The 20,578-nt window shown below is 37.0% G+C and overlaps 1 protein-coding gene across 1 annotated transcript in view; it reads right to left on the reverse strand.

Annotated features, from left to right (window-relative positions):
- LOC102373676 (kelch-like protein 4) overlaps positions 1 to 19,139 on the reverse strand; it is a gene marked incomplete at its 5' end in the record, with an annotated part of 22,125 nt that extends 2,986 nt beyond the window's left edge. Inside the window, 6 exons of the mRNA XM_006034577.3 lie at positions 1,411 to 1,582; positions 3,786 to 3,998; positions 7,795 to 7,957; positions 11,278 to 11,502; positions 16,499 to 16,685; positions 18,927 to 19,139. Coding sequence (XP_006034639.1) covers positions 1,411 to 1,582; positions 3,786 to 3,998; positions 7,795 to 7,957; positions 11,278 to 11,502; positions 16,499 to 16,685; positions 18,927 to 19,139 — 1,173 coding nt within the window. The remainder of the gene's footprint in view (positions 1 to 1,410; positions 1,583 to 3,785; positions 3,999 to 7,794; positions 7,958 to 11,277; positions 11,503 to 16,498; positions 16,686 to 18,926) is intronic.
- Positions 19,140 to 20,578: the final 1,439 nt, after the last annotated feature.

The following is a 20,578-nucleotide window of genomic DNA, read 5'->3' on the forward strand; positions in this document are numbered from 1 at the left end:
TAACTTGTAGCACTTTAAGTAAAGTGCAATTGAGTGCTTCCACCAAGGGTTTTTTGAATGTCTGTACTTAGCCTTAATGTAACATCTGTTGGAGTAAAACAGCAGTTCTTAAGCTTTCTAGAATCAAGGCATGCCAGCTCACAGTTTTCACTTGCTTTTTGACTAAAGAAAAGTAATAGAGCAATTCTTTCTGAGTTCTTTGCTGCATCACCCTGGTTGAGGATCACTGCTGTAGAAAACAATAGTGAAAAAATTGAGTAGGCTTAAAAATCCATCCAGTAGAGGGTAGTGGTGACCAATATACATATGAGGCAGAACAATATAGAATCCATGACAATTTCAGCTTTTCAATCATTCTGAAAAAATCCATAAAATTGGATGGATTCCCTTATAACTTAATTTAGAGACAGAGAACACTACATTGTCAGCTTTAGTTGCACTTCAATAGTAACTAACATATAAGGAGCAAATGATATTTATTGGATAACATTGCTCCTTATCTATTCACATTTAATCTGACTTTCATTGTTGTTGTAGGTCTCAAAACAACAGGAAGTTTAGACTACAGGAAGTTAGGATTTCATAATGTTGTGTAGCAGACATGTAGTTGTCTAAGAAAACTCAGCAGTAAATTACAATGTAACCAAACATTTAATGTGGCACCTTACCAGTCTCTGCAAAGTCTACAGTGAAATTGGATTGTTTTGTTTAATATTGATCAGATTGATCTCAGTAATAATCCTTTATGTTGAGTGGAACATATAATGTGGCAAAGGTCACCATAAGTTTGTCTAGAACCCAGGGCCAATGATCATTTATTTTTAATATTGAAAGTGAAAAAGTAAATGAGTTAACCTTTTGGTTTTACATATAAGAATAGCTCAGACACCATTAGAAACAAAGGGATGAGTGTCTTTGAAATGTGTTCCATTTGTCTTTAAAATAAAATAAAGCAGGTTAAGTTATGGTACAGCACCCTTATCAAAGTTGTCATTGCTTTGGAAGTATGTCATGCCATAACTTAATAAATATTAGCCTTTGTGGTCCCAGATCAGATAAAAACTGATTTTTAATGTCAATAGTTCTGAAATTTGTGATCTTATAACAACTGTTTTCGGGATAATTAGAGTATTTAATGTTTTATCCTCTAAATTACTCATGCACACATGCCACTTTAACACCATCCTAATGTCAGTTTTATCTGAGAATTAGCTAGTGATTATAAAGATATACGGTTATATTGCTATAACCAACACTCTATACTAACAAAATCAGGATAGTACAGTGTCTTGATACATTACAGAGAAAGTAAGTGAGAATTATTGTTCTATTTTTAATGTTTAATGTCTCTTTTTGCTCTGTGAATAATTAATTTAATGCCCAGCTTTTAATTTATTTACATGAAGTTACCTCTGTCCATTCATTGTTTTGTGCATCATATGACTCCACTGTGTCCAGATAAGTATGGCCATCGTAGCCCCCTACTGCATATAGCTTGTCCCCGAGAGGACATATCCCAACAGCATCTCTTGGTACGCTTAAAGGTGCTGCTGTGGTCCAGGCATCTGTTTTAGGATCATATCTACAATATTATATAACAATAATGAAAAAATAATAATTAGAGTGAAGCAAGTCAGGATTACAACAATTTTAAAATCTAAATAACTCAGGTTAATTTCATGTGTGGTATTGTTCATCTATTCAGTCTACATTCATACAGACAGCAGTAGAAATAACATGATTAAATATGGTATTTAACCACTAGAGGACTCTTTAAGCACATTAAATATATATTCCTATTTTATGGCCATAGTTCTTCTATTCTTCTTTCAGGTTAGATAAATTTAATTCTTGTAATGCAATCCGAATATGAACAAAGTATCAACCAACAGTATTGCAACATTTATTTAATGAGATAAATGGTTGTAGATTTGAAGGTATAGCTTTATCCCTTTGCTCGTAACTTAGCTGCCTGCACTGTATCATGCCAAAGCTACATTTAAAATACATTTCAATGCATGAGTAAAACTTATCTTGTGTAATTATTAGTGACCTTTTGCAAGATGTAATATGTGGAAAAACTTTACATTTTCAGTTCCCTGTTGGCCACAGCACAATAGATCAAGACAGTATCCTGAAGTTAACCTGGTCTAAATCTGAATGAATTCCACTGAATTTAGGAGATTAAGATGACTGAAAGCAGAATTTAACAATGACAAGCCCCATAACTATTTGCATGTTCATCAGTGTTTCACTTGCCTTTCCTAAAACAACACCGCAGAAGACTACAGCAGTAGTGTCTACACATTCTGCCACCAGTGCTTATTAAATAGCCAGATGAGTCATTGTCAAACAGGATGTCACGCTCTTTCCCCAGAGAATAAATGTACTCTCATCATCTGAGATCATACCACACATCACCATGATAAGGGCCAGCAGCAAGCAAAACAATATTATTATTCTTAAATAATAATCGTGTTTGCATTTTTCTGAGACACTGTCTGCATATTTTATCAGTACTTCATATGGAAATTATTTTCAATGATTCTTACATAAATCTACCCTTGTTTAATAAGAACTAATTTGGAAAGTTTTTTTCCAAGAAATGTATATACGTCCAACAATTATCCTATCTTTACTGTCCTTCATGTATAGCTACAAAGAATAAAGCACTGAGGGTTTTAAGTGGAACTTTAAAAGTGCATAGGCACTTGTTAGGCTCCTGCATAGGAATAACATTTATTTTTGAAAAATTCTTAATTAGGGAGAGCATAAGCTGAGTGGAGCAGGAAAATATATTGTGCTAAAACTTTTCTTTGGCAAAAAATGTATCTTCAGTGAAACATTTTCATTCATTTTGGTTCATTTGAGTTCATTTTGCTTTCACCATATTATACATGCTGCCAGAGAGGGCAAATCTAAAAGTAGAAATGTTTAATTTTGATATTTTTGAAATTATATTACTTATTACTTATTTCACTTAAAATTACATTTTAGTTTGAATAAAATATTTTTGAAAAATATTAAAAGGAACTTAAAATACAAATTATGTCAAAACACATTAATTCATATAACATGAAACAAATGTATTGAAAGTTTTAGTTGAAACTTCTAAAACATATTTTTCAGGTTTTTTGAGCATTCAGAGAACTGAGACATTAATTGTTCTCACTGCTGTAAAGTAAAATATGATCTTTTTTAACTAATATATTTCTAAAACTTTTTTTATTTTCTTTTGTTTTGTTTTTTTAGAAAAAATGAACTATATCTCTGTTGAATCTTATGCAAATAAATTAGGAGTTTCATCATAACACAAGGCACTCGATTTGCCTTCCAGAAAAAAACACATCTATTAATTGTTCAAATTGGTATGTTTACCCACTTCTTGGATACACAAACCAAGCCTTTCAGAATCTGTTCAAGGTTTTTTTTTACATGACCCTCAACGTTCAAGCAATTCCAATTAAATTAATCTATGTTGTTTTATTCTGCTTAATAAATAAATAACTGAGATGACTGTTGGACCTTTTCACAATCTCGATTATTTACTTATCTTTGTAAAATGCACGCCAATTTCTAGACCTTATGACATGTAAGTTAGACTACCTTGCCTGGTTTTAAAATCCCTTACTTCTAACTAGCTACATCAGAGACCTACATTTTTCTAAGATTTACATAACATTTGGAACACACTTTGCAAATGTAATGTTTTTAGTTAAGATGTTTCCTTTGCAATATAAGCAAATTTATACTTCTGTTTCCATAGAGGATAAAAACATCCTTACCTTTCCACACAATCGGAAAGTCGAGAACAGTGGTTGGAAGCAGGTGCATCGTGACCTCCTACTGCATATAAAAATCCATTGTATGTTGCAACACCAACACCTCCTCTTCTCTTAGACATTGGAGCACACATACTCCACTTGTTAGTGTGAGGATCAAAACATTCCATGGATTTTAAGCAGGAACTGCCGTCCCGTCCACCAACAGCATATAACCTATAATAACCCACATGAGGATAAACCAGAACTGTTAACATACACAGCTGCTTGCATTATTTTAAGAGGGATTTTATTTGGTTAGTCTCATTTAAAGTGCTTTAAAATGCTAGAAATTACTGAAATTTGGTATCCAATAATTATGCCATATAATTCTTTTTGCTTAATTACTATCCTAAGCCATAAGAAGGGAAGGTTACCTTTTCAGTAATGTAAATAGTTTAAGCAGTAAAAAAAAAAAAGAAAGGAAAATTAAAAATCCTTCTTTGTAAGTGAGCTATTCATGGAACATATCCTTAAAAAAACAAAACAGGAAATAATGGTGGGGTAGGGGTAAATTGCCAGTAGTGTTTCCATCAAGTAACATTTTTGCTTGTAGATGTTTGACATTTTAAACATAGCATTTGTTAAACAATTTTACTATGCTTTAATATTTAAAAGATTTTTAATGAACCAAATATTATATGAACAACATTTTTGACTCATCCTTGTCTCTGCTTGGGTTTGAAAGACCCTAAGGCTGATGATATTTCAGCTACCAGCTGTGTCATCCATTCTGTTCAACATGTTGTGATAATATTGGGCAAACAGTGAGGCAGTTTATACTACTGTATCATTATTCTGTGTGAGTGACATGCTCATTTCTAGAGTCTGAATAATGCTAATAGCTGCCTGTCTTTCCAGTGCCTGCATAATGTTAGGACCTGAATCAAAGTAACCTGAAATTTAGTCCTGATTAGGCACCTATGTTGGAAATGGTGCTTGTCCCACAAATGAGCTTCTTCATAAGTCCTCAAGCCCTTATAGACTTTTGACTGATTTGAGGCAGTTGTGGTGGCATATGAGCTTAATATATCTCACATAACATTTTTTATGTGAAACATGTCAGTTATTTGTGCCCTTTTCACTTCCATATTGGACAGGTACCAGTGCTACTTGCTGAGTGCTCAGACACTACAGCTGGTAAGAGTACATCTGTATATTTTCTCAGTGAGGAACACCTGTCAAATTGCATCTGTATTCCAAAGACTGCATAAGTTTACTATATTATTTTGGAAACAGTTTGACTTGCTTATATTGGCGGCTTGTTTATACTGATAACTTGAACCTTTCATGAGGTTCCTACTATATATGAGATAGATCAAGATCTATTTCCCTGGCAAGTGAAAGCGGCATTAGTTATGGTTGAAACAGAAGATGAACATTTAATGAAATTCAACATTTAATGGATAGGTGTTGGTGGTAGATTATTTGTTTCTGGGGTGCACTTTGATTGGCATTTACACAGCTTTGGTTTGGTTTTTGGTTTGTTTGGTTTTTAATTGGTGCATTGGATAAATCTCACCTTTTTATAATTATTTTGGAAAACGTGTATATATCTAAATATATAGATACACATATATATTACATATATACAGAGAGATTCTAGGATCCATCCCCCCTCCCCCTGCAAGCCCCTTTATAACACAATATAAGACTATATGCTAAGAAACACGGTAGGCATAGTTTAAAAATAAGTCTAAGATGTGCCTTACTTCTCCAAGGAAAAGGCCAAGTATCCTATTATACATTGGTAGTGTTTATAGTAATTCTTTGGGCAAAATTGCTTCCTACCAAAATGCAAAATGTTTTTTGCTGATATCAGAAACCTGATGGTCAAAAATCTAATTTCAGTAGCGTGCCTAGCAAAAATACAGGTCTAGGGAAATGTTGGAAAAGAAAAAATATTACATGGAAGACTTTTGGTAAGCTGCAATGAAAGTAATCAAAGCAAACATGATCTCACCCTATTCCTTGTCATGCAGTAGATTACCTCACAAAACTAACAGACATAATTTAAATTTAGGGCTCAGTGAAAACAGGCAGCCTATTTCAGGAGTGCTCAAGGGCTTAGCTACATTAGGATGAATTTCCTCTTCAACAAAGCAATTTCCTGCATATCATTCTGGAAGACACTCTGTGGAGCTTTTGGTGAAGTTTATATTAAGGATGTTTGCAAGGTCTTTCCTCTGTAAGAGAATGGGAACTTGAATAGTTCCATTACTCTATTTTTTGTGTGTAAATATATGCATTAAACATGTTCAATGTCTAAGCACAGTAACTTAAATTGTGTGAAGTAATTTAATACCTGCAGGGATAAAGGCATTTAGCAGCTTTGTTTTCCAGTGTGTGGATGTAACCTATCCATGGGTCATAACTCAGTTGAATTTAGATCCACATAAATTAGCTTTGAAATAGGCAGCATGAAATAGGATTGTAAAACATGATATCGGTAAGATCATCTGTCCACACCCCATTTGAGCTCATACATGCCCCTCAAACAATCATGGTTGGAGGATTGTCAGAGTTAGATAAGATGGTACGCTGACTCCAACAGCTCTGTCTAAGACAAGATGGGCCATTTCCCATTTCCATTCCATCTCAGATGTGAGGGAGAAGGAGAAATGAAGGTAAAAATGACCCTGTCCTGTACCAATGTAATATTCACTCTGTAGTGAAACGCAGACATTTATGAAATAGAATACCAAAGAAATTAGTGTGTAAGAGTGGGAAGAATGGCAATTTTAGTTCAAAATGCCTGGATAAAAATTCCAGTTCCATGCAAAGTTCTTGAGAATGTTAGTATCTCTTTTGAGAGATAATTAGCCATGTTAGTTTGAAGTCAGGCAGAAGGCAGGGCAGGCTGGCACCTTAGGGCACTCTTACTTGTGTCCTGACACATTCTGATTAGAATGTGCCAGAGCAGATTTGATTCGAATCTGCTAAAGCGGTCCAATCAGAATGCTCCAGCATGCTGCAGCATCTCATGTATTCAGCATCCCACATTTCAAAATGGTGGCAGGGGTGCTTTAACTAAAGCTTGTCAAACAAGCTTGTTTGACAAGCTTTAGTTAAAGCACTGCAATTTTGAAATGCAGGACACTGAATACATGGGACACTTCCAGCATTTTAGTTAGAGCAGATCCCAGGAGTAGCTCTAATTCAAACACAACTGCTCCCCCCCGAAGCACATGTATAGGCACCCGTAGAGACTAGCTCATTCAGCAAGTCTACAGCCCACTTCATTAGATGCTACCTCTGGAGAGTGCACATACCATATTTTATTTGAAAGATCCATGTCTAACATCTCATGGAATTTAATTTGTCTATGTCAAATGAGAAAGGGGCAAAATAAACCCCTGGTAGGATTAGAAACTCTAGGGATAGTAGTTATTTCAAACTTGATACATCAAACTTTTCCTTCCCTTTCTTTGTATACAATATATTTCCTTTGTTTCTTGTTCTTCTTTTTATTTGGGACTTGCCAAAGCTGCAGTGTGTGTGTGTGTGTGTGTGTGTGTGTGTGTGTGTGTGTGTGTGCACGCGAGAGAGACCTCATGGTTATTTTTTTTTTTTGTAGACAGAGATTACTGTCAATTTGGAGGGGAAGGGGTTTATTGATGTTGTAATAGCAGTCTTTTGTTGATTTTAACCTGGAAACAGAAACTTTCTTTAAAAAGCTAAGAGAAGAAAAGTCTAAAATGGGTGTTAAAATGTTAACTTCTAAATTAACTGTAAAATCATTCTCAAATTATTGTAATTATAAATAAGTAAAACACCTTTAAAATATAATTTACACATTTAAGGAACATTTAAAAGAAGAAAATACCAGAAAACAAAATAAAGGGGTTTTTTTAAACCTTTTCTTAAAGGGAAAAATGATGAAGGATAGGAAATAATATATGAAAAATTACACTGCTGTCTGAGTAAAGAAAACACATAAACAAGAGCACTTTATCTTTTTGTTTTTACCTACTTGCTATTTAATGCTGCAACCCCTACTGTGCTTCTAGGAGTTGACATGCTAGCAACATAATTCCACTGCCGTGCCTGTGGATCCCATCTTTCTACTGTATTGAGATAACTCCATCCATCATGGCCTCCAACTGCATACATTGGTCCTTCAAGCATTGCTACACCTTGGAAAAAAATTAGAGATAAAATTTAATCTGATACTTACCTGCTAGCCAAAGGATCTGACACTGCATTCATTGCTAGTTTCATTTGCCTTTAAAAATTACTTAAGACTTTTCATAAGTACTTATGACTTTAAAATTACTTATGTCTTTAAAAGTTACTTATGATTTTTCATTTGCCTTTAAAAATTCCTCACACAAATAAAACTTCAGTTAATAATATCTGTATAAAAGCTGATATGTCACTGGGCAAAATGAAAATCATCTGCACAGAATACTCAATGAAAATACTACATTTCTATAGTTCTGGGAAAAACACTACCTTTCAGCAGATTCTCAGAGGGAAAACAACTATAACTCTTAGGCTTCCTGTCTCCATGATTGGTCCATTTTGGTCTTTGTTAACCTATGCAATATTGCTGCTGTTAATACTTATTAATGTATACATTAATAAGCTTCCAAGTTACAAAAAGCTCATGTTATTACACTTACATATTATGGGACAGGAAAATGTTTACTCAGTTACAAAAGAAGCTTTACCCCTTTTAGGAATAAGTTATCTTATAAATCTTTGAGGGGTTTTTGTTTGTTTGTTTTTTGTTTTTGGTTCTTTTTTGGATTTTATTTTGCTACGTATAATAACCAAAGCAAAAATTTTAAAAAGAATAAAGAAAGGAAGAAAGAATTCCAATCTGGCTGCTAACATTATTTTTCTAGATCCATATTTACAGGCCTAAATATAACATTCCAATTTAAGATTTTTCATAAGAGCTCACTCCATACAAATTGCACAAAAGCTAATAGAGCTTCAAATGCAATATAGCCTGGCAAATCAAGCTGATGTGGGTTGAGGAACCTAAGTTGTGGCATTTGTGTTGTTGTCATTCCAATTATTTCCCCCTTCCTTTTAATTATTTGCACTATTACAATCTTACTAGGTTTCATTGAAATTAGAGAAGATAAAAGCATTGACAGTGTTTAGAATATGAAAGGCTTAGCAGGAACTGACAGTTAAAAAAAAGCCCTCAGTAAATCTCTATTAGATAACTGTCAATACTAAGGTAAAAATTCTGTATGTTTATCGCAACATTAAAGATTAAAAAATCATAAAAAGCAAATTACCACCCTGACAAAGTAGTTAATTAGGTGATTCATGCACCTCGAGATAGAGATCTCAAATCAAAACCCCTTTTTGTACTATGTGCATTATTTATTAAGCTACTTGGCCTGTCATATTAACTATCAGTAGCTACCTCTACATGGGCGCTTTTCTGTGGAGCTGACTAATTAGCTTTGCATTAAAGTGTCACTGTCTTCACGTCCACCCATCCTGGAGCACAGTAAATTAATTAACTGCTGTAGAATACTATTGTCCAGGACAAATGCTATCCTACAGCGGAGCAGACTGTGTCAAAATGCTCATGTAGATGGTGACCAGCTGACTGGGACATGAAGGTGCTACAGTGCAGGAGCTGCCTGTCAGCTAGCCCTGCACTGTAGCACCCTTGTGCCTCAGACAACCCCTCCACAGCACATTGAGCCAAGTTGAGTCCCAGGCTGGCAGGCTGACCCCAAGCCCCGTGCCAGCCCAAGGCTGCTCTGCCCCAGCTCAGTGTGCTGCTGGCCTGGGGACACAAGTAGGTAAGTGCTGTGCCTGGGAGAAATAAACTCCGGCATGACTATGCTGGAGTTTATTTCTGTGTGCTAATTGTACAAACTTTTTCTGGATCTGAAAAAACAAAACAACCAACATGCTATGCTTAAAACACTTCTGGTGTTTTTTGTCTTTTTATTTGTTTTTTGTTTTTTTATCAAGGACAAAGGACTTCTAAACTTTAGTGTGTCTTTAAAACTCTTTTTTTTTTTCTTCTGCAATTTCAGACCTAGCCTTTGTAGTTAACCTGATTTCTTAACTTCACTAAAATTATCAGCCTACAAACAATTAAAGTAAAGTTTTCCTGGGCAATAATCCCAGGGTGAGAGCAAATATTAAATTAACCCTGTCACCTTTCCCTAATTAGTTTATACCATGGGTTTAAAAGTTCTTAACTTTCACACATGCTACTGGGTATTGTATATATAAAAGAAAAATAAACATTCATTTATACTAGTTTTTTTATTAATCAAACAGCATCTGTAACTCAATTAAATTACCAAATTGACTAAAATTATACTTTAAATAGCAATCCAACACTTTATACTAATTTGTATCAACAATGGCTCTTGTCCTTGGACAACACGATTTTAACATTTAATATTTTGCCCCATTGGATAATAATAATGCTCCCGTTGACTTTCTTGAGATAAGAATGTAACCCCTAATATGAGAATGATAACCCTCATGGTCTTTAATACCACTCTTTGCTTTTATAATTTTGACAAACTTGGAAAGAACCCAGAGGTGTGGTGTTAATACAGAGCACTTGGCATAAAACTAATGCATGCCATAAAAACCTGGAGTGCTTATAATATGATCTCAGTAGCTTTTTATTTTTATTGCATTAAAAATAACCCACCTCTTCTTGAACACATCCCAGATTTCCTACAATGTTCCTGTTTTTAACAAAACATAAGCAAGCAGTCCATTTCATAAGAAGCATGCTACAAAGCAATCCAGAGAGAGAGATTTTCTGGTGTTTTAAACCCTAATTATACTGCCCTCCCAAACTTAAATTTGTCTCTGTCTCATATTGTTCTGAAATGGGAGTATACATTTAGATGTTTACTGATTATTTCATACATTCTTTATTAAATGCATATGACGATTTACAGGGGAATGAAGTCCCAAACATATTAAGCTATATCAGAGTTGTATCAATTTTTGTCAGAATGGCACAATAGATAAAGTAGTAGAATATTTGTTTAAATAAATTAAAAGGAGCGATGCAGTGGGTGTATTAAATGCACTATCTAAAGTAGATCCAGTTAGGTCTACTAAACCATAAAAAATATATATTTTATTAATCATAATTAGTTACTAATCACTTGAAGCCCTAACTGAAGTCAATGGTACATGTAGGAGTTGAATAAGGAAGGTGAGATATTTCAAACTGGTTCCTTTAATACCAAATGGGATTCTAGAATTTCCTACTGATTTTTTATTTTGAAATATGTATATTCTTTTGCAAAATTTTAGTGCAAATTGGGTGATGTGGAAACAATTGAGGAAAACATTTAAGACAATAGGAAACTGGTTAGCTCTCAAAAATATCCCTCATAAACAATGCTTATAGTTTTGGGTACTGTAAACATGTGTCAATTGACTTTTGCATTGATTTGAATATGGTACAAGGTATACATTACAAAGAAACCGTAACTCTTACCTAAGCCATGTCTGTGTGTTGACATTGGAGGCATTATAGTCCAAACTTTAGTAATTGGGTTGAAACATTCAACTGTATTAGAGGTTTTCAGACCATCTCGTCCTCCCACAATGTAGAGCTTGTTGTCAATTACTGCCACTCCAAACTGTAGCCGTCTACCATTCATGTTACCAATTTGTTCCCAACTGTTTGTCCTAAGATCATATTTCTCAATTGTTGTGGTTCCTGTTAAAAGCAAAATCACTTTGAAACTCTAAATAGATGAGGGCATGGTGCATTAATATATACTTTTTAGTAGATTGTCCACCCCAAAAGAACAGAAACTTTATTAAATTGAAAAACATTGAAAATGATGGCCAGTGGGTACATCTACACATTCATTAATGCACTGTAATTATGGAGCATTAAGTTTAGTGCCTGTAATGACAGGTACTAACTTAATGTGCCATAATCAGGGCTACTGCATATTAGCACAAATGGTCTTTTTGTGATTCTAATGCACAGTAGGCTAAATTTACTGCGCCTTAGCGCATTAGCCTGGGTTTTGTCTACCGTGCTAATGTGGAATAGAATTAGTCTTTTGCGCTCAAAGTATCTCATGTAGATGTGCTCACTGATTCTTATAACCAATGCCTGCAATACTTGGGCTGCTGCTGTTATATCTAAGTAGTAAATTGCATTAAATCAAATTAATATACTATTGTCATATATTGTCCCATTGACATAATATTGACACATAGATAGGCCATCTGTAAGTGTAAACTGAGTACTAGGAAATAAGAATTGCTTGTAAACCTTTTGTAACCTTTAGAAGTTCTGCAGGCTTGTTATATTCATAGTTATAATGACATAATTATTGCCATAAAATATTTTCTTGATTTCCTTAGATAGATAGATAGATAGATAGATAGATAGATAGATCAGCATACTGTGGTGTGTTTTAATATTTGTGCTTCAAATATTACAAGCATACAAAAACTGGAACTAGAGCTCTGCCATTTGGAAAATGTGTGTGTGTCCACTCACAAAAGGGTTTGATACTTTTTAAAAATGTAGGCTATAGGGGGTTAAGTTTTGAAGAAGCACACAGTGGTTATGCTACTGAGTATGCTGCTATACTCTTATGGCCTTGCAGGATGCAAGCCATATTCTCACTTATTTTTTCTTTTTACACTGAGTTTTTAATAATGCTATTACTGCAGGCTTCCTACTACTGGTAAGACTTTGACTCCCTGCCACTCAGAATTGGCACCTTTCAAAGCAATGGCTCCTGTTACCCAGCAGCTGTTGTTGCTGCTTCTTTACGTGCTGATTTAGCACAGCAGAAAAGCTACTGGCCCACAGCCAAAGTAGTCAAGGAGCAATTGTTAATCACACCTATAACAAGCTCTAATGTACCTTTGACAAGATTGGTAGGTTTCATTCACAGGCTCACAAGGACAACCAAAGGAGAAAATTAGAACTGGGCTCCTGTCTACCCCCAATAGGAGTTTGTAAAAACTGATAATTTTTATAGGTGAATCTAAATAGCCACCAAACTTGCAATTAGGGTATTGTTAAAAATAATCCTTACGAAACATTTTAAAAAGAAGGACTTTCTACCAGAGCCTGTTTGGAAAATCTTATTCAAAGATGCTATGGGATCTGTGAAACTAAAATGACCAAGAATTTGAAAGCTGTATTTTAAATTATCTTTTCCTCTTTCTGTATTTTGACTTGCCCCCTCTTTTAACTTGCAACATCATCCCTTTCTTACTTCTTAATAGTATTCCTTTCTCCTTTTTCCTCCTCCTGTCCTCAATTACCATATCCTTTGGATTATGTTTTTCATTGTTCTATCCATTTTGTTCTTTTGTCTACAGTTCCTTCTTCTGAATACTCCCTATGCTCTTCATAATCAAAATGGGCTAGTTTTTGCTCCCAGCTCTTATTATAGTAAGAGATTGAAATAAATATCCAGCATACTAACTTAAAAAAACAGCTGAAACAAATTGCATGTGTTAGAAGGGAGCCTAAGGGAGTTAGGGTCCCAGAAACCATTCAACTCCAGTAAGATTCAGATACATAAACACTTTAGAGCAGTAATTCTCATTCAGGGTGCCATGGCTTTGAGATCCTTCCAAGGGTCCCATGGGGTCCCATGCAAAGTTATCACTGTTAGGTGTACAAACGTGATTTGCAAGAGAAACCCAGAGATTTAAAATAGAAAAATATAGCATTAGAAACCATCAGACCTGCTGTAGTGTTTCTGAATTCTCCTCAACAGAAGAATTGCTTTGCTATTTTTCTGGAGTCAAAAAATTAGTGAAAATTAAGAGCTGGCAGTTTCCAAGGCATGCCTGGAGTATGAAACCAAGGAACAGAACTACTTCTTTAGAGTAATGCAGCCCAGAACAGTTTTGTTCATTCTTTGATCTGTTTCACATAATGATTTGGCTTCAAGATATCATCTGAGAGAAGAACTAACATGTTTTCCTAATATTCTTACTCTCTATTACATAAGGATATCCTTGCTATGAAGGTAGTTAATTCTACCCTTCTCCTGCCTCTAGTGCTGTTGTTGCACTTTACAATGATTATTTGGGTGTTGACTTAAATTTACAAATTCAGCATCAGCTCTGGGTGTGGTAAAGAATGGCAGTAGGAGAGTTGGAGGTGAGGAAATGCTGTTCTTCCTAAATATCAAAAGGTGAAAGTTCAAACAAATGGCTCTTTTCCAAGGTAATAAGTGAAAAGTCACTAACGGGAAGTGCACATATCCATTGAAAAGTCCTTTCTTTTTATAGTCTCTATTTGGAAAATAAACAGGAACTTTTTTTTTTTTTAATGGAAAACCAGTTTGTAAAATAAACTTCCAGTTCTTGGTAGCAAATGATAAACACATTTTCTTGCTACAGCCATAGAAGTTGCATTTTAGTTAAGATGCTAGTGATGTGTCAACATCTGTGTTTCACATTTAAGAAATAGTAGGGTGACCACTATTCCAGGCACTTCAGGAGGTACATATCAATCTTATTAAACATTTTGCTTACTATGGTTAACATTGGTTGTCATACATACATGATGAGGAAGTGTGGTAGAAAGCTATCTTATTTAACAGTCTTTTAACCTAAAAATAGAATGGGTAACTATATTGAAATGCTATTAATATTCATCTCATACAGCAAACTGCAGTAAAATCTAATGAGTTACTAGACTTGAAACTACTTATAACATTCCATCTTGTTTCTTATTTTCTCAGGAACAAGAGTTCTGTGAAGTAACCCCATAACATTTTAGAATAATCATATTTCCAGACTCATGCATACAGCAAGTGTGAAGTTAAACCAGGGGTGGGCAAAATGCACCTTGCAGGCTGGATCTGTCCTGCAAAGGGATTTTATCCTGTCCATGGCAGGTCCCTCACCCCAACCAGCCCAAGTGTAGCTGACACCCTGGGCTGTGGCACGTGTGGCTGGTACTGCAGGGCTGGGGTGGCATGGTGGACAGACTCTGCTTTCCAGTAGCCCCAGCAGTGGCAGCTCCTTCTGGCTGCCTCTGCCAGTGTGTGTACTCTGCCCCTTTTATGGGTCTTCCCCCTTCCCTGTCTTAGCCCCAGCCCCAGCCCCACACTGTCATTGCCCTATGATCCTGGCACTGACCCCATCCTCCTGTCCAGCTCCCAGATGCTGCTTCCTACATGCCCACAGCTCCATCTCATTCCTCAGCTGAGTGCCCTGATCATGGGGGTCCTCGGCCACTTAAGAAGTTTTGGTGTGCTGTAGCTGGCTGGTGGGGAGTGGGAGTGCTGACCTGATGCAGGTGGGGATGACGCTGACCCAGCCTGAAACAGCTCATCCAAACTCCCTAATTGGCCCTCTGGCCCAAATAATTGTCCACCCCTGGGTTACTATGTTTCTTACTATATTAACTTTTCTGTTTTTAAAGTGATATAAGTTTTCATGAACCTGCATTTGGAACTTTTTTGGAAGTTTAAAAATGTTTCCTTTCATAACGCTATGAAATGACATTTCAATGTACAATATATGGTAATCCAAAAAGGACAACCTTCAAACTGGGTTTCTTGCTCATCTGCCTAGCATTGTGATTGAAAACTACTTCAGCTATGACAATCAAAATTATTAACCATGGAATACAGCTGTAACAGTCAGTCTCCAACTATAAATTCAATTTTCTTTCAGTCTTGAAAACTGTGAAATGTTGTTACAAGATCAGAAAACATAGAGTGAATCTAATTGGAGATTTAATAATAGTTTATTATTAATCAGCAATTAAAGTTTGTTTATATTTAGAAAATGTACATTTTTGGGGGGAACCAAACCTATAACAAACAGTTGCAGAAATTTATTATTGTTGAGTTATACTTTTTCCTTTCCATATTTCAACCTTTTGGCTGGAATTGAAGTCTCAAATCTTCCAGTCTTTTTCCAAATAGAAAATACCATAATTTTCTTGTGACTTTTGCAGCCAAATTTAAAAACCCTAAATGTTTGCATACTCAGTGAACTGAATCTAAAGCCCAGACTTTGAGAAGTAAATTCCCTACTGAGGTATGGTCATAGGCATTATTGGCCAGTACTGTACCCAGGCCATTCCCCTATTCTCTACCTTCTCTTCCCCAACCCACCTCCCCATGCAGCAGCTGCTGCAGCTTCCACTCTGACAGAGGGGTCAGCAAAGCAACAGCAGCAGCACATGGTATTGAAGTAGTGACGAGGGGGGTTGCTGTTGAGGAAGATGTAATTTTCTTTTTTTTCTGATGCTGACATGCGTGTTGAGCAGCCAAAAGAACACCAATTTTGGGCAGAAAAAAAGCAGATGACATCTCTCCCAGCACCATAAACTACATTTCACAGAATGCTTCTCACTCACTTGCACTCCTACACAGCAGTGGCTGCACTGCTCTCCCTGTAGTTGGCAGATATTTTAGGAAGGTATGGGTTGCAGGAGGGGGATTGGAGAATGAGACACTCCTTTAGCTCCCTTCTTTTAGGCACTGCCTAGGGTTTATGTCCTGCTCACTCACCCCTCTTTATAGCTACTGCTTTAGGTCTTCCTATTAGAAGGCAGAATGTGACAAATGGATTTTTTTAATTCTTACCATCCTTATCTTTCACTGTCTTTAATAAAAAGCTTAAAATAGTTACATAAATTCCTAATATTATATAATCTCCATGCACTGTCATGCTCATAAGGTAGCCAAACAAACCTCCATACTTGCCTTTAGTAGCATCCATGCCTCCCACAGCATAAAGTGAACCCACTGTAGACTTCCTTGGTTTAGTTCGGGGACTCTGCATCATGGATCTCCTTTCTGGTAGCAGATGATACTTCATAGCTTCCATTAGAAGTTTTTGACACTCAAGGTCATCCACAAACATGGGACTGTTTTCTAGATCTGCTAGTAACTGAGCAAAGACAAGTATTGATCTATATGCACCCAAGTTTTAAAAGGAGAGATGCAACTTGTTAACTGAAACAAAATTACAAATCCTAACCCTCAATTGGGGCCCATCTCTCTTTTTAACATTGTCTTAGTCCAAATATATTACCTGACATAAAATATTGTAAATATTAGAAAAAAAAATTTTAAAGATTATATTTTTATTTATGCATCATGATCAAGTTAAAATTGTGGGCTCAGTCTTACTCTTATTGAAATCAGTAGAGAGACTTAAACACAAATAGTAGCATGGTTTTAACACATGCTTTTATATTAATGCAAAAATGTCTATGCATTATACTAATACCCAGTTTGTTTATATAAGTTTCAAATCAAATATATGCAAGAGTAGTAGTTAATGTGGAACAATAAAACCTTGCCCTTTTTTTGTCACCACATACTTTCCAAATAGTCCAGACCAGAGTGATTTGTGTTCCCACTCAAACTGTTTAAAAACTCATTGGATAAGAAGAAAAGAAAAAAAAAAATCTATGATTCTGACCAGTTAGGAAGATTAGAGCAAACCAGAGAGAAGAAAATATTTGTGTTATAAACAACAGTAAGACAATGTGAAGTAACAGCTTAATAAGGCATTGCATATTGCATTGCAAGACATATTTGTCCATATATATATTTCATGTACAAATATGTACATATTTCAACAGAAACAAAATCTCACAGTACAAATATCAAGCTGCCACAGAATGTCAGTTCGCTTCAGAACTGTATGTCCATCGCTAATTGTCATGTTGATGATGTGTCTGTTTCAATCTAAACAATGGGGGCACCTCCACAGACATGTTCAGATATGCATGGACGTTTGGTTCCCCAGGTACAAGTAGCAGCAGTGAACCCTGCGCTGCCACTACTTATCCCCAGGGAACACCTGTGCCACACATGCTTTGGTGCGTGACAAGTTGCCTCCCATGGGGTAGGGGAGGCTGGGGCCAGCACAGCCTCAGCAGCCTTACCTGGGGTCCTGTAAACTTCCTGGGGCTGCAGCTGTGGTGATTCTGCCAAGCGGAGCCTGGCTGGCAGTGGAGAGCAACTCCAGGCAGTCAGGCTCCGCTTTTTAGGAGTGCACACCAGCTGAGCGTGCATTGCTACACTTTTTTCCCCACAGTTTTTTTTTGACCCCTAGATAGCCAGTGGTCAAAAAAAAACATGGAAACAAAACTTGGTGCAGTGAATGCTTGGGCAGATGCCCTTGCAGTGCAGAGAACACTGGACTGTGTGGTATGTGGCACTGCAAATGTGTTTGCAGCACCACATATCACATGACCACACTCATCTGGACACGCCCCACATGTGCTTTATTGCACAGTTGACTAATTTAGCTTTGCAGTAAAGGGTCACCATCTACAAATGCCAACAGCATTAGGGCACAGTAAATTAACTCCACCGTAAGATAGCACAGGTACAGTACTATCTTACGGTACAGTACTTAACTCCACCAAAACACACGTGTAGAAGGTGACAGGACTGGCTGAGGGACAAGAGTGCTAAATTGTGGGGGCTTCCTGCCACCTAGCCCTGCACTTTAGCAGCCTCTTGCCCCAGCCAGCCCTTCTACAGCCGACACCACTAGCAGAGTCCAGGGCTGCTCTGCCTTGACTCATACTACTGAGGTCTCAGGCACATCTGTAGAGACTGAACCTGGGAGCAGCTGACTCTGGCACAAACTGTCATATTTTATCATGTTGCCTTAATGGCATGTGTAGATGTGCCCACTGATGTACACAATTTCGTCAGTAACAAGGTGGATAAAACGATTTTCCCCATTGTCTGGTATACTCATGAAATTTAAGGGCAATAACAGTTGAGCTTGTTTTAGTTTTCCTGTTTCTAAGTTGCCCTGAAGTTCAATAAAACACACTGTTTGCAGAGTTCTCAAGTTACTAGATGAGAAAAATACTATGAAGTAGAATAGTTCTCCCTGAATTTAAGTTAGCTACAGTTCAAATTTTTTTAATGGGCAATTTTGTAGCTAAAATAACAACCTTGGTATTATGCTTCCTTTTTATATTTATTTGTCTTTAATAGTCTTTCTAAAATAAATATTCGTTACTCAGCAATTCGCTAGCTCCGAACTAAATCTCCAGTTCAGAAAAATATATATTTAAACCTTGAATATTGTGAATTAAACATGTTTCTAAGGCCGTAGTGATTTAGATGTATTACCCTTTAATCATGTACTTCCAAGTACCTGTGGTGGAAGCAGTGGCAGTCTAATGTAAGAAAGGAGCATTCCTAGGTCTCGTTGCCTCTTCTGCAAATCATGTCTCACCCACATCATCAAAGCCTGGAATATAGCTTCTTCATCTGGAACATTGATGTCATCACTAGATAAAAGCTTTGCAATTTCATTTCCAGGAAGTAGAAGAAATTCCTGATTCTTTATTACTTCTGTGAAGTGTTCCTAGAAAGAAAAATATTTCAATGAACTCATGGTTTTAATACATTGGTTCAGAACTTGAGCTATATTTATATAGATTATATTCCTCTTCTCTTATGGAGTCTGATTAAATTATTTTTAATGATAACTAAGTCAATGTGACTCCTTAATTAGAACTGAACAGATAAGGCAACCTAGTGATCTTTAGGTGGAATATGTATAGGAATTGACTCAAAACCACTTTTAGAGGGAAGCAGTAGGAGAGGAAAGCCAACGAGGGGCTCAAGACAAACTGCCTTTGTCAAAAATCTTTTAGAGAATATGAAAAGCCTGATGATAGGAAACTGAGGCCCAGAAATGAGATTTTCTGGGTGCTGATATCCTGAAAGAAACAGAATTATAGGTGGTGATATTTACTTTGTCCCAAACAATGGATAAAAACACTAAATACTGTAATTGGACGGGGGGGGGGCGGTACATAACTAGTCTAAAAGTGAGTTAGGCCCAGGGCTGGAGTGGTGTTGAAGGTTACAGTTTAAAGACTCTTCCTAAAAAGTGCATGGTGTTATGACAGGGATAGTAATTTTTCACTTCCATGAGAACTCTCTATTTTTAACCTACTTGACAGTATGTTTTAAAGTTTATTTTAGTTTATATTAATAACAGGATTTTTCATTTAAAAAATTTAAATTCTGTATGTCCAAGTGTCACAGAGCACTGAAGTGCCCTGCTCCCAAAGAGGGGAAACTGCTAGGGAGGAAGCCCTAGCAGGGATTAAGGAGCCCAGCTGTGGGTTGCCAGGGCAACCAGAGAAGGTCAGCTGACCAGAAGGGGCAGGGTCTGGCTTCCTTATAAACCCTAGGGGCTGTAGCCAGAAGCAGTTCCCTGTCAGCAGCCATTGGGGAGAGAGCTCTTTGCCATGGAAGAGAAGAGATGCCTGCTAAAGAGGTGGTGCTTGACACTGCTGTGGGATGAAGAACCCTGGTAGGCTTGAGCGTGATTATAGCCGGGTGGCTTTTGTTTGTGTTATAGCCTAGGGGCTTGGGCTTGGGCTTGGGCTTGTGTTGCTATTTGTTACACCGGTGGTTTGGGTGAGGCTATCAGGGGTTGGAGGAGGCCTCATAGGGGACCCACAACAGAGTGGGGACCCCAGTGCCAGTAAGGGTGCAGCACTTGGGGTGCACAGACCCCAGCCCCAGAGAGAGGGACAGCTGAGAAGCCCCAGTGCAGGCATGGTGCGCCCTGAGAGAGGGTGGTAGTATTGAGTAGCACCCTGAGAGGGGGCGGAAGCCCCGGAGAGGGGGGGCAGTTGCCGAGAAGCCCCGGAGAGGGGGGCGGCGTGACTGAGGCAGCCCAGAGGACAAAAAGGGGCCATATTGTAACTAGGATGGGACATAACGTCTATTCTGTCGGCGAGGTGTGGACTGTGGTGTAGGGGAGGAAAAGAAGCTGCAGATAGCGCC

This window comes from Alligator sinensis, unplaced genomic scaffold (assembly GCF_000455745.1).
Source record: "Alligator sinensis unplaced genomic scaffold, ASM45574v1 scaffold272_4, whole genome shotgun sequence".
Lineage (NCBI taxonomy): Eukaryota > Metazoa > Chordata > Crocodylia > Alligatoridae > Alligator > Alligator sinensis.